Raw genomic sequence first — 14,034 nt, 5'->3', positions numbered from 1 at the left:
CCTCCAGTTTGTCTCCACCCTTGAACAACTTGCTGATTTGTTTACCAAAGGCTTGTGTTCTCCTCAGCATGTGTATCTCTGTAACAGCTTGATGGTGGTTTCACCTCCATCCAGCTGAGGGGGGCTGTTAGTGTAAAACATAGTTAGCAAAGTTAGTTAGAAGGGTTGTTAGAGGGTTGAATCATGTTGCACAGATGATTGACAAGTGTCACAATTCTGAGCATTAGATTAGGTCTTCTGTTATTATAAATACCCCATGTCCAGCTGTAATAACTCTTAGTGGTCCAAAAATCATTTTTACTATAAATTAGTTACAGACGTTTTCTCTCTCATTTTCGTCTCCTTCAAGCTTAGCTTTCACTTCGGACCTCTCACAAAATACTAAGTAGAGAGAAAAGTAGCGAGATCTGAAAGAATTTCAAAATCAGTATCCCTACCATATGTTTGAAGTGATCTTCTTGGTTACCAATGAGGAATTTGATTGCAACTTTGTCATGTTTCAGACGGCCTATATAAACGCAGCTCCAAACGCCTTGAGAGCCAAATCTCAACCGCCGAGAAAAATTATCAGTAGCAAGTTTTATCTCCTCGGCCGTGTATTCCATCAATATGACCTATGACTTTTCCTTTATTGATATGTTGTTTGTAGGAAAATCATAAATCTCTCAAAGATAAAGGATTGAGCTAATAAAGGTAGGAGAGAAATTGATATAAAGTGTGTGAAGTTCCTCCTGAAGGGTAAACATCTGGAAATCCTAATTTTACAAGGTTTTAATGAAAGGGTGATATGCAGATCATGCATTGCATCTCTAATATATATCTTCTAAGGACAGGGTTTTTTTTTTTTTTTTAACATTTAAGGACAGGGATTATAGATTATGCTAGGAAAGAGATATCTTTTCAGAGAAGGACAGGGATTATAATCTGCATCAAATGGGTAATAGTACTATAGAACGCTTTGCAAGACTCTGCTCCCTACTGAAAGTAATACTCTTCATCTCTACTGTGAGATGTTCGTAATGTAATGCTATGACTTTGCTCGCCAAGTACCATGGAAGTACCTTTAGGTAACTCTCTTTCTTCATGATCTAGTACTGGTCAAATTTCTTAAAATAGACGACTGTGTCGCACTGTCGTCTGTTATACTTGACTTTTTTTTTTTTGAAATAGAAATTTGTCTATCACGCATGTTAAATCTACAATGGTAGAAAATCGTTATATATGCATGTACATTAAAGAGTAAAGGTTGACATTATGAATACATGCATAAACAGTACTCGATCTTCTTTGAATGTATATGATGATTATGTGTTATTGTTGACAAGGGAAAGATTATAGGCATACATGAGCAAATACCACTGAAATTAATTCATCCTTGATTCGAAAGTCGATACAAGATAATCAAGTACTATTAACAATTGGAAGTCCAACCAACAAAAATACCAGATAAAAGCTCAAGAAGTATCAGACCGACCAAGTAATAGCCTTTTTAGTTCCAATTACTTCAATTAAAAAGAAATTATGGATTTGGATAAGGAATTGATCTTTCACGATACCAGTCTTTGATCAGAAGCTTAAGGGTACCATTAGGGGTAAGAATTTTATTCTTGAGCTTCAAATTGGTCATTGGTGATGTGTCGTGCCCGGTTTGGAACCATTTCTCTATGCCTTCTCGCTCATAGGAAAATCCATCAGCAGCCACATGTGGATCTTTCATTACTTCCTGCACTCAAAAATAGACTACTTGATTAGTTGCATGTTTTGACATTACCTAGCAAATATTCAAACAAATAAAAAGTTACCTTATATATGGGGCAGTAGAATTGTGTTGGAATATCAGAGTCCTGATCTCTACCACTGGTAACTAGATCATTTGTTCCTGAACATCCTCTGACAATTTCATCAGCCTTTTCCTTAACATCTTTCATCTCTTTCACTATTACCACCATAATGTACTTTTTCCTAAAATCATCTCTAGGATTACAGTCTACACAGCGTCGGCACACATTCATCAATTTCTCAGCCAAATCCATAGGCCATTGACCTGCCGTCTTGTCCAAACCGTGGGGCAAACCAACAAACCATCTAACATAACAGTAAGAAAAACAATTTCCGGGAATGCCAGTTAAGAGATTCAGAACCAGATAGCCAAAGGTCTTTACATCCCATGCAAAATCCGGCTTGTCGCATATTTTCAGCACAACATTGATTTTGGCATTAAGATTTGGATCAATAAGAACGTTGGATGCATTGAGATAGTCAGGAATAATACGTTCACCCCTAGCCCTGTTAATAATGTAGGACAAGGCCGAGCAAATTTGACTGGCAATACGAATGCGATCGTGCCAATGAAGGTTTTGCTTGACGACCTCGTGCAGCACGCGACTATACTCTACATGTTCATAGACAAAGCAGTTGAGCTCTGAGCAGAAGCCCAACATTGAAAGAAGGTTACGGTGTCTAGTTAGTCCGAGGGACTTAACCTGCAGATGTACGTACATACATTATATATCAATCATAGCAGCGCAGGGATTGGAGATCATAATACCAAGTGACCGACTCGACTCATTGGAGAAGCTATAACCCTAATCAATCATCCAAAAGTGAAAGTGACGACAATGAGAAGAGAAAAGTTTACCCTAGATGTAAGACCACGTTCTTCGGGGGAGGCGAGGAATTTGACGGAAACTGCTTCATTGTCAACATAGCCTTTATAAACACTGCCCCAAATTCCTACAGACTCTGATCTCAAACGCCAAGAAAAATTATCAGTAGCCAATACGATCTCCTCGGCTGTGTACTCCTTAAGCGTGGCCATCTCCTCGGCTACTAGCTACGACTTGTCTGTTTGTGAACGATCGGGATTTAGAGGCTTGCGAGAAGAAATCAAAATCCGGTGATGAATTATGCATCTAAAGGTTGATCAGTCTTAGATCTATAGATCTTGAGAGTCATGACCCTCAGATCCGTCAAAGTGAAGAAGATGACAACTACAGAGAATGAGGATTGGGGACGACACCAGAAGAAGAAGAAGACTCCAAGTCTCCAAGAGACCAGAGAAATATGAGAAAAAGTACTTTATTTATTAATCGTTTGTACTTTGTACATTATGTAGTGAGAATAAAGTTTGTATTTTGTACATTATGCTGGTCGCACTGTTTATCATTGTTCACAAAATGAAGCGAGGGTTTTACCCCTAAGTTTTGACTTAAATTATAATTCTGCCATAATCTTTCTTTTTTTTAACAATTCTGCCGTATTTTTATTTATTTTTATTTTTTTTTTATAAGGGAGAACAATTCTGTTTTGTATTTGTAAATTTCTACAAATCATGAAAAAAGTTTATTTGTTGTTGTATCCCATTTGCTAATCTATTATTAACATTTAACAACAAAACAAATCATATTTTAAGTAGCGCTTATGTTTTTAGATTGCGAGTATTCATCTATTACATATGAAACTTAAAAAAAAAAAAAAAACCCGCAGCATCGCGCGGGTCAGTTTGCTAGTTATGTAGTGAGAATGTCGGTAAGCCGATAATTCAGCCCAATGCGGTATGAACCGGTTTGAAAATTAGCTGGTTCGGTCCAAAATGTCAACCCCACTTATTTACATTCATTATGAACCACCATTACCACGTGAGAGCAGTTAAACTCCGTTTTGCCCAAGATTTTTCACCTTGTAAAGTCTGCAGGCATATCCGGCAAGTGGGCTTCGTAATAACCTAGACTCTCTGGAAGCTGACACTTTCACTAGCGTCACATGGGTCCCGCAGGACCCCAGTACTCAGCAACCTACCAATGAGAGACTTATGAGTGTTGGGGTTCGAACTTGGGTGAGGGTCCACTCAAGCAAGTGTCTTGCCATTTCTGCCAACCCTAATGAGGGTGAATAAGATTATTAAGTTTGGCAAATTTTGACTTCTTCTCTCTCATTTCCCAGCCCTCTTGTGATTTTTAAGAGGGCGATGCCTAAAATTGAGTAAGTAAGTAAATTTTGTCTTTTCTCAAAAAAAAAGAAAAAGTTAGTGAAGAAGGATTGAAATCTAGCTAAACAGATAAATTGTTAGAAATTCCGTAGGGCAAAGGGTAATGAGACTTGTGAAGAACTTGAACATTGATTGCATTGATGCTACAAAAAATTCATCCCGTTTTTAATTAGGTATTTATTACGGTAGTGGAAGGGACCTCTTATTATGCCAATCTTGAATTAGGGAACGGAGGGTGTGATTAGGGGTAAGAAATGTGTGCTTTAGCCTGAGGTTTGTCATTGGCGATGTTTCATGCCCCATTCCTAGCCATTCCTCTATGGTCTCAAGTTCATACGAAAATCCATCGGCTGCCACATGTGGATTCTTCATCACTTCCTGCAAAATTAGCATGGGGTTAATCTTGTTGATATTGTAGCATGTTTTCATTTGAAAGGGCAAAAGGTCTCCCTTCCTCTATTGAATCCAAAATCTCACAAGTTTTGACATGGGGCAGAGGAAAAGAAGCACAATACCTGAGAAATGGGGCAGAGGAAACAACTAGGTACATCACTGGTGCCAATTTCTTCTACATCTCCATCCATCAGCCCCTCAGATCTTCTTCTTGCCACAATATCATCACCATATCTCTTCAACTCATTGAGCTCTTCCATCACTGTTGCCAGCCTCAGATCTCGACTAGGTCCACGGTTACTTGTCAAGCAAGTCAAGGCCAACCCGGCAAGTTTCTCTGCCAAATCCAAAGGCCAATGTCCAGCCATCTCATCTAAATCACGAATCACAGCTGCTCGGTCCATATTCATGGCCTGGCCTAGTCCTGCCCAATTCCTTCCGGTTAAAAGATGCATCATCAGTACCCCAAAAGCCCGAATGTCTGATCTAATGCTTTGTTCATTATGGGTGCGTGAGAGCCCGAAACCACTTATTTTCGTGATGAGGTTCCGATCAAGGAGGATGTTGGATAAGGAAAGTCGTCCGTGAACAATGGGTCTGGGCTTAGCCGTGTGGAGAAAGCCCAGGCCCGAGCAAATCTCCATCGCAATACGGATACGGTCATGCCACCCTAGGGTTCGCTTTCTTTTCTTAGAGCTTATGTGGGAGGAGAACAATAAATCCCTCAGTAATATGTCTCTCAAGCTACCATTGTGCATGTATTCAAACACAATGCACCTTAGCTCAGTGCAGAAGCCAATCATTGTTACTAGATGTGGGTGTCTTATGTGGCTAAGAATTGTAACCTACAATCAATCAAATTATGATATTAGACACTAAATTAGTCAGATCTAATCTATACGACAACTTTACAATATAACATGTTAGATTATCTCGTAAGAAATGTTATCCAAATTATGTACTCTCCTACTTAGGGTATAGAAATAGAAATAATGCTTACCTTAGCTTTAAAATCTTGCTTAGAGTCTCCTTTAGCAAAGTTGAGGATCTTGATTGCAACCGTGGCATGGTTGATGCGCCCTCTATACATAGTAGTGTTCCAATCCCCTCCTGGTTTAATTCTCAAGCGTTCTGAAAAATTGTTCGTAGCCAATCTGATCTCTTCAGCTGTGTACTTCTTGAATCCACAGCTCGTGTCAGTGAGCCTTCCAACCATTCCAATGACATCCTTTTCTTTACAAAACTCGATTCTACGATGTAGAACATCTCTATGCTGCCGCAATTCCTCAATCTCCCTAACCATCTCTGCCCGACTGCTTACGGCCTTCTCTAGTTGGGACTCGGTATTTGATTTCGCCAATGTGGAAATTTGGAGCTTATTTGAGAGCTCAAATTGGAGCTCCATTAGTGAATTTAGCCTACTTCTGCTCTCTCCAGTGTCCATTATAACTTCATGAAGCTGTTCCTTTTCAGAGTCTAGCGCTTTCTTTAACTCTGCTCGGCTAGTCACCTCTTCTTGTATTTGTGCTTCAAGTTCTTCCGCCTATAAAACATGTGTAACTTCATTAGCAAACATAAACTTCAGATCAAGAAGTAAAAGAAAACTGATTAACTTATAGATGATGGGACAAGTAGCATACCCGAGAATTGCATAGACTAATGGCCCATTGTGCTTTAGTTTGTCTTTCGACATTGGCCTTGGCTTCCTTTCTTTTCAACTTGATTGTCTCTTGAGCTTCCTTTAGCTTTGTTTTCATGTCTTCTGCAACAATCTGAAATACAAGCTTTTAGATGTGACACTTACAGAAAGAACTTTTTTACACTTAATTTGGGTGAGTCCACAGTTAGGGGCTAGAGGAGTCTAAATTACATGGATAGGATAGGCATAAGCATGAGGTGCAAATTAAAATAAGAACCAAAATGGACCAAGTTCTCATCCCAAACAGGACCATCAGTGCATCACTGTCATATGGTTCTAAGGTCAAAAAGAAGGACAGGGAATGAAAGAAAAATAATTGAAATTTGGTGCAAAAGAGAGAACTTGGTGGAGCCGTTGAGACTTGTACATCATTTTCTACCTACTACTTCAAATTAGACCAAGATTAGTGGCATAAATTAACATTAACTTGAAGCCACATCTAGCAGAAAGTATGATTAATTTGACATTTCGAGATTAGTTTACACTTACCATGTTAGATTCCATTGGATTTTTTTGAACATCAACATTCTCCTGCCCACAAGCTTCTTCCTCCAATCTCAAGGATAACAAATGCTGGAAATAATTTTCAATTTCTTGGACATGGCATTCCCAATTGTTCTGTGAACTAATTGGGGAGTTGGGATTTGCTGAAGTTGTATCTGAGGAAGTTGCTGAAGCTGTATCTGGGGAAGTTGCTGAGGTTTCATTGAACATTTTTGCTAGCCAACCTTTGAAACTGGCTTTTTCTCTCAGTTTTGCAACAATGACACCTTGATCATCCTCCATGATTCCTTTGTTATTTTCTCCTCTAAGGAAAACAAGTCTTCCCCCGCATATCACAAACAATTCGCAGAAATCCGGCTTGTGATGATGAATATAAAATGCTCCACTTACTGCACTCTTTATTCTCCTAAACAGGAGCAAATTAACAAAAAAATGAGACAAAATCAAGGATAAATATTCTCAAATGAGTTGAGTACATAGTCTACAAAATCTTGAAATTGATATGTATATGCTGTTGCATACCAAGTTGACGAAGTCTTCAAGAAAGTGAATCCCATAACCAGTCTTGTTATTTGGTGTCTAAAGATCAAATCCATGATGATTTTATGAATTGGTTGCTCACATTTATCCACTGTCAGTATTTGAGCCTTCACCTATGAGCATGAAACAGAGTAAATCAGCCTCAAATTTTTACAATGGGATTTGAAAGAAGCAAACGAAGCAGTTAATTAAACCTGGCCACAGAATGCTAAGTACTTGTGCAGCAACTTATCAATCTTTTCTTGCTCATATTTCATAAGAACTTCCAATTTCTCATCACTCACAGAACTTGCAGGGAGCTTCCCAACTGGAACAAAAACAGAAAGAAGGCAAATAATGTAAGAAAATTCCAATCAAACTGAAAATTCCAATGATTTATGCAATTTACTTACATGGGGTGTAGACGAAATCCTTCGAAATGTCATGAGCTACATGAAGAATGACTATGGAAATCGGCTGAGAATTCCAATTCTTCAGTGTCCACTCCAAGGTCTTAAACCCATCTTGTATATCATTCCCAACTGCAACATAGACCTTCTCTGCTTGTCTATCCATTCCCTACCTAAAACCAATTGAACCAACCAGCAGAAAACCAATATAGGAGAGCTAGTTTAAGGCAGAGAATGTTGTGAAAAAGAGGAGAAAGAGAATGTTGCTGTGGACCTGTGGAAATTTCTCAAGGTTCTTGCTTTCCTTTTTATCGTTTTTGGGAGAGTAGGACGGCTACCTTTGGACTTTCTTGCGTCGTATAGAGCATGATACATCTACATTCGACGGTACACACTCACATGTCACAGCTTCAGACAGAGATGCTAAATTATTGTCATCATATATCTTACAATTTAGTTCAATGTTAAACAGTTCATTACTTATTTCGACAGGGATTAAGAGTACTGATGTTCTAATCCTAATAAAAATGAATGACTAGATAATATTAAGTGCACTTTTGGCCTATGCATGGAAAAACTTTCACAAATACAAATACAAATACAGTGAAGTTAATCAAAGCGCTACAGATGTTAAGATCTAGTTGTTTTATTAGCAATGGTGATATGTTCGAAAGAAGACCCGGAACTTGATGACGGAGGATTGACATATGCTGTTTCCATATACACATATGGCTCTAGATTGATCCTATAAATATGGCTTAAAAATTAGAAGACCAAACATGCTGCTCAGAAATTGTATATTACCGAAATATGTTCCAAAAACTATATATTATTTACTTATTTGGGAATGATGGAGTATATAAGAATATTTAAGGTCTACCAACTACACTTCTCCAGGAATATTATGCCTCTTGAAATTCTTTGAGTGAACCTCTAAACTTCTTAATAGGTTATTAGGATATGGGAAACCTTTAGACTTTGAATAAACTATAAACATAAGATGCGTGTAGCATAGAAAAAATTGCTCAAGGGAAGATAGGATTGAATATATATATTTTGTTCCCATATATTGGCATACTCTAATGAATTCTGCACATTACTGCTGTGGATATGGAATCGATCTTTTACAATGCCACTCTTGAATAAGAAAACGAAGGGTACGATTAGGGACAAGAGTTGTGTGCGTAAGTTGTAGATTTGTCATTGGTGATGTATCGCGTCCCATTCGCAACCATTCTCCAATGGCTTCCCGCTCGTATGAAAATCCATCAGCGGCCACATGTGGATCCTTCATAACTTCCTGCACTCAAATGATACAAGAAGTTCAAAAATCTTGATTTTGCATAAAATAGGCCATGTGATACCATATCTTGTCACAGATCGATTGAGGTTCATTGAAGACATGTGCTTAAAGTCTTGAGATAAGCATCTAACCTGAAAGATGGGGCAGAGGAAAACACTTGGGACATCATTGCAGACTTCTTCATGAACTCTTCCACCAATCTTCACTCCATATGACCCTCCTCTTGCAACTAAATCATCAGCCTTTTTCTTGATTACATCAAGCTCTTCCATTATTGTCATCATTTTAAAATCCATATTAGGCCTTTCGTTTACGGATAAACACAGTGATACCAAGCCCGCAAGTTCCTGAGCCAAATCCAATGGCCAAGGCCCAGCAGTCTCGTCTAAAGCCCGGACCAGGCCTGTCGTATCCGTAAACATAGCCTCATCAACTGTATTCCTCCCTATTAGAAGATTCATAGTCAAAACCCCGAAAGCCCGCATGTCCCATCCAACATGGCTTTCGTCGTAGTGGCATAGGCCGAGCCCAAACCCACTGACTTTCGCAACGAGGTTGCAATCAAGTAGGATGTTGGATGGGCTGAGGTGCCCATGAATAATGGGCTTGGGCCGAGCCTCATGGATGTAGCACACGGCGGAGCAAACCTCGGCTGCAATGCGAATGCGGTCGTGCCACGTCAGAACCTGGCATCCCTTTATAGAGTTTTCCGGAGAGGAAAATAAAACATCCTGTAGGCTACCATTGTGCATGTATTCATAGACAATGCAGTTTAGCTCGGAGCAGTAGCCCATCATGGCAAGCAGATGAGGGTGCCTAATGTGGCTGATGAGCTTCACCTGCACATGCACCGAGATATTTCTTTCAGATTTATGTGTATATTACTTTGTCACGTTGTTTGACTGTAAATTTATCTAAATATACTACACAAGTTAATAAAGTTTGTAAGATCGAGTTCACATCAAGTAACACTAACATAATATGTCAATCGTAAGAGAACATTTTCCGCTACATAATCTGTAAATATGTGTGTGTTTACCTTGGCTTGAAAATCTTCTCGGGGCAGTCCATCATCCGAGTTGAATAGTTTGATAGCAACTCTGTCGTGGTTGAAACGCCCTTTATAAACAGTAGGGCTTCTACCACTTCCTGTTTTAAATAATAATCTCTCTGAATAGCCATTAGTGGCCAATTTTATCTCTTCGACTGTGTACTCCCTCAGACAGCAGCTCAGTTGATCACTACTCGACCTTCCTGCCATTCCTAGGGCATCTTTCTCTCTGCAAAATTCAATCCTCCGCTGGAAAACGTCTCTTTCTCGTCGCAACTCTTCGATTTCTCGAACCATTTCTGCACGATTTGTTATGTCATTCTCTAGCTGGGCCTCCATGCGTGCTCTTGCCATTTTGGAAATACGGAGCCTCTGTGAAAGCTCTGATCGAAGCTCTATGAGTGAGTTTAGCTTGTTCTTGCTTCCTTCAATATCGGTTTTTACTTCATGGAGGAAATCTTTATCTTTGTCTAGTAATTTATTCATTTCTATTCTCTTCTTGGCCTCTTCCTTTATTTGAATCTCTAACTCTTCAGCCTACAAAAATGCATGGTGCAAATTGGTTTCCTCTAAAGTCAGATAAATTGAAAAAAGAAGCTGATACATTAACTAGCTACATTGTTAGACTATGAATCAGGACCGAGTCAATTAGGTGTAATCACTGTTAGTCATGATTTACAATCCACAACATAACATGTTTAGATATATGATAAGATCATTCCTATTTATATTACGTACCCGGCGTTTGCATAAACAAATGGCCCATTCAGCTTTGAGACGCCTATCAACACTTGCTTGGACTTCTTTCTTCTTCGACTGTAACCTCTCATGAGCTTCTCTTACTTTAATTTTAAGGGACTCAAATTTTTCTGCAATGTTCTATTGTGTTGCCAAACATAATCATTAGTATGAGAATCATAATCCTTTTTCTTTTTTCTTTATTGAAACATATAGATGCATGTATTTTACTAACGTACCAAATTCGGATTTCCATTAAGTTCCAGCACTATGGCATCTGTTGGACTAGCTTGTTGAGTAGTATCACTTTCCTGTTCATGATAATCTTCTTCATCCGAATTTGAACACAACTGCTGCAAGTAAATCTCAATTTCTTGAACACAATTTTCCCACTGCATATTTTCCAAGCTGGACGAATGATTTCTTGTTGATGAAACAGATGAGCTTTGACGACTTCCGAACATACTTCCTATGATAAATTTGATACTGACCCTGTCTTTCATTGTTGCAACCATGGCTCCTTGATCATCTTCCATTGATATTTTTTGATCATTATTTTCTCCTCTTAGAAATACCTCCTTTCCACCACATATTATGAATAATTCACAAGATTCCGGCTTGTGCTGATGGATGTGAAATGATCCACTGATTACGGTTTTTGGTTTCCTACATATGTAAAGAAGCGAATGAATAAAACATTCTGTGTTACCGTCACATGCATGATCTTCCTCTCACAACATGCATGTAAACTTTATCTTATAAATGCCAATATTAAGAGCAAAGAATATATGTGTGTGTGTGTAATCTGGAGTTGGACTAGATTAGATTAGGGCTTTGATTCTCCTCTAATATAACAAAGAAAAAAAAAAATTATGAATGGTACCCCAAGTAAGACCCACTCTAAATTTTAGTACATCAAGTTCCAAAACATGAACTTTAGTACATGAGGTTTCAAAACCGACCTAGTAAACATAGATGACGTCAATGACGCCGTTAGTGTTGTGTCAGCTGTCGTATTTCAAGGGATAATTTGGTCTCTTCAAATTTTTTACTCTAAGCACTCAGCCTTCTCTCTTCTTCTTACTGTGGGCACCCAGCTCTCTCTCTCTCTCTCTCTCTCTCTCTCGCTTGCACAGCGACCTTACAACTGACCGCCGGCCAATCAGTCTCCTATCATCACCCATCACCTACAATTCAAATCCAAACACTACAATTCCAATCAAAACAACGCAAACAAATCCGATCAACACTACAACGACCGATCAAAACAATGACAAATAAAAAAAAACCCAAAAGCACTGTAGAATGGACTTGGGATTCTTCAGAATTGGGTTCGGATTTCAATTGGGTTTCTTTGGATTTCTAGAGTTGGATTTCAGAATTGGATTTCTAGAGTTGGATTTCATAATTGACCTAGGATGAGGACAATGCTTCTGTGGGAGAAGGATGATGACGGTGATGGTGTCGCGTGGTCTCCGGCCTCTTGAACCCTTACTTCTCGTCATCAACAGCGGCGGACACAGTGGAGAGGTCGTCGGAGGCCATCGCTAGGGTTTGGGGTAGCAGAGTCAGTTAGCGAGGTTAGAGAGAGAGAGAGAGAGAGAGAGAGAGAGAGAGAGAGAGAGAGAGAGAGAGAGAGAGAGAGAGAGAGAGAGAGAGAGAGAGAGAGAGAGGAAACCTGTTGACAAATGAAAAACTCATTATGCCCTTCATTATGTGCGTAATGGCATGCGTACTGACGGAGTCATTAACGTTGTGTACGTATATTGGGTCGGACTTCATATTTGATGTATCAAAGTTTATGTTTTGAAACCCGATATACTGAAATTTGGAGTGGACCTTACTTCGGGTACCATTCATGAAATTTTCTCAAAAAAAAATATATATATATATAATGTACTAAACTAGATCAAGGGTTCGATTTTTATCCACTTTATAATTATATGACAAAGAAGAAAAATAAATTCTTATTTAATGGAATAGAAAAAAAAAAAGAGCAAAGTCACATATACAAATCCAAACTAATCATTTTTAAGAACATCATCAATATGTATTATTAATTACTAGATTTAACTTGAGTTCTTGCATAATATGCATACCATGAAGATGATTTCATGAACAAAAATCCCATCACCAATTTGGTTATATGAAGTCCCGAAATCAGATCTAGGATTTGCATATGAATAGGGTCATCATATCTCTCCACGTTGAGTATCTCAGCCTTCACCTGTATGAATATGCACAAGATATTAAGAAAACAAAACAAGAAACACTAAAAAGAGAATAGCAACCATGCATATATTCATCCTATTTCTTCATACCCTAGCCTTACGACAGAAATTTATGTACTTGGAAAGGATTTTGTCAATTTTGTCTTGATCAAGCCTCCTCAGAATCTTCACTTTCTCATCACTCACAGAACTTGCGGGCAGCTTCCCATCTACAAAAGAACCAAACCAATAATCAAAACCCAGGTTGCACATATGAAATCACCAACGAAAACATGATTGAAATCTCTAGTTAATTAACTTACATGGGGTGGAAACATAATCTTTGGCAGAAACACTGTTGGTTACATGAAGGATAACAATCGAAATCGGCTGAAATCTCCACTTCCTCAAAGTCCACTCCAAAGTCTTGATTCCATCTGGCAGCTGGTTCCCAAGTGCAACGTAAACCTTCTCTTCTTGACCTTCCATTCTTGACCTGCTTCAAATCCCCACTTAAAATTTCTCTTCCAAATTGTGTAGAAGGATTTCAAGTTAAAGAACTAAATATTGATCGATCTGTTTGCCTTGTTGTGGTTTGTTTTTATGTCAATAGAGACGGCCTTGTCTTGGATCTTTTGTACGGCACAGCGATCGTGGCCAGGTTTGAGCCTCAGTGATTTAGAAAGATAGGATCTTTTGGGTGTTGAAATTTCTTGGTGTTATTCTGGAAATCAACGTAAGGTAGGCCATAACTATCAAAGTTTATTTTGGATTATAAGAGATGGAGACAGAAGCTGTGTCATTTTTAGGATTTGACTAATTGATTATGAGATTAAATTTAGTTTTGGCCATTTGGGTCACAAATCATAATCAGATCCTCCATCTGTGGCATGACTTCGATGAGAAGAATTATATGTTCTATGGGACTGTGATTGCTTGCCAGCTTAAGTAGATTACCGCGTTGTCCGTCCGTCTTAAAATAATGTAACCCAGAGTTGTTATCTCAATCTGTAATAGTGTACGTGATGCTAACTAGTATCATTTTTATTCTTGAATAATATGCTTGTATCTCAATTATTTTACCTCATCCCTCATTTGTTGGAGTCAGAAATTCTTCACTGTGGTGCGTGTTTAAGAACAGCATAGGTAGATGTTTGCATCGCTCTTATGTTCGATGAATTAAATCTTTCAAAAAAAAAATTTAATTTGAAGTATTTTT

At 38.5% G+C, this 14,034-nt stretch overlaps 3 protein-coding genes across 4 annotated transcripts; all 3 read right to left on the bottom strand.

Moving 5' to 3' along the window:
* Positions 1-1,345: 1,345 nt before the first annotated feature.
* LOC133727539 (putative U-box domain-containing protein 50) lies at positions 1,346-3,070 on the bottom strand. The gene is made up of 3 exons (XM_062155133.1): positions 2,639-3,070; positions 1,803-2,483; positions 1,346-1,723 (listed from the first exon to the last, which is right to left on the bottom strand). The coding sequence occupies exons 1-3, from the start codon at positions 2,816-2,818 to the stop codon at positions 1,520-1,522; spliced, it is 1,065 nt and encodes a 354-aa protein (XP_062011117.1). The 5' UTR covers positions 2,819-3,070; the 3' UTR covers positions 1,346-1,519.
* Positions 3,071-4,092: 1,022 nt separating this feature from the next.
* LOC133723180 (putative U-box domain-containing protein 50) lies at positions 4,093-8,028 on the bottom strand. The gene is made up of 8 exons (XM_062150002.1): positions 7,517-8,028; positions 7,319-7,431; positions 7,107-7,237; positions 6,570-6,990; positions 6,022-6,153; positions 5,382-5,924; positions 4,504-5,226; positions 4,093-4,366 (listed from the first exon to the last, which is right to left on the bottom strand). The coding sequence occupies exons 1-8, from the start codon at positions 7,677-7,679 to the stop codon at positions 4,169-4,171; spliced, it is 2,424 nt and encodes an 807-aa protein (XP_062005986.1). The 5' UTR covers positions 7,680-8,028; the 3' UTR covers positions 4,093-4,168.
* Positions 8,029-8,520: 492 nt separating this feature from the next.
* On the bottom strand, positions 8,521-13,594 carry LOC133723170 (putative U-box domain-containing protein 50). Of its 2 annotated transcripts, none has more exons than XM_062149994.1 (8): positions 13,139-13,594; positions 12,927-13,045; positions 12,705-12,832; positions 10,845-11,271; positions 10,606-10,746; positions 9,856-10,404; positions 8,948-9,655; positions 8,521-8,813 (listed from the first exon to the last, which is right to left on the bottom strand). In XM_062149994.1, exons 1-8 carry the CDS (start codon positions 13,302-13,304, stop codon positions 8,610-8,612), a joined length of 2,442 nt encoding a protein of 813 aa, XP_062005978.1. In that variant the 5' UTR covers positions 13,305-13,594; the 3' UTR covers positions 8,521-8,609. The 2 variants fall into 2 exon arrangements, with proteins under 2 accessions (XP_062005978.1, XP_062005983.1); XM_062149999.1 differs by having other exon boundaries at positions 12,955-13,045; positions 13,139-13,186.
* Between the last annotated feature and the right edge of the window lie 440 nt (positions 13,595-14,034).

This window comes from Rosa rugosa, chromosome 1 (assembly GCF_958449725.1).
Source record: "Rosa rugosa chromosome 1, drRosRugo1.1, whole genome shotgun sequence".
Lineage (NCBI taxonomy): Eukaryota > Viridiplantae > Streptophyta > Magnoliopsida > Rosales > Rosaceae > Rosa > Rosa rugosa.
The sequence above is the reverse complement of the archived record's forward strand: the minus strand, read 5'-3'. Positions and strand labels throughout refer to the sequence as shown.

Excerpts from the sequence above, each read along its gene's own strand:
- LOC133723170 (XM_062149994.1), bottom strand. The coding sequence starts at position 13,304 with ATGGAAGGTCAAGAAGAGAAGGTTTACGTTGCACTTGGGAACCAGCTG. Across the intron at positions 10,747-10,844 it reads TTAATGGAAATCCGAATTTG|AACATTGCAGAAAAATTTGA; the intron begins GTACGTTAGTAA and ends GCAACACAATAG. Across the intron at positions 9,656-9,855 it reads GAGAAGATTTTCAAGCCAAG|GTGAAGCTCATCAGCCACAT; the intron begins GTAAACACACAC and ends GTGCATGTGCAG.
- LOC133727539 (XM_062155133.1), bottom strand. The coding sequence starts at position 2,818 with ATGGCCACGCTTAAGGAGTACACAGCCGAGGAGATCGTATTGGCTACT. Across the intron at positions 2,484-2,638 it reads AACGTGGTCTTACATCTAGG|GTTAAGTCCCTCGGACTAAC; the intron begins GTAAACTTTTCT and ends GTACATCTGCAG. Across the intron at positions 1,724-1,802 it reads TCTACTGCCCCATATATAAG|GAAGTAATGAAAGATCCACA; the intron begins GTAACTTTTTAT and ends TTTTGAGTGCAG.
- LOC133723180 (XM_062150002.1), bottom strand. The coding sequence starts at position 7,679 with ATGGATAGACAAGCAGAGAAGGTCTATGTTGCAGTTGGGAATGATATA. Across the intron at positions 7,432-7,516 it reads GGATTTCGTCTACACCCCAT|TTGGGAAGCTCCCTGCAAGT; the intron begins GTAAGTAAATTG and ends TTTTTGTTCCAG. Across the intron at positions 6,991-7,106 it reads TTGAAGACTTCGTCAACTTG|GAGAATAAAGAGTGCAGTAA; the intron begins GTATGCAACAGC and ends GCTCCTGTTTAG.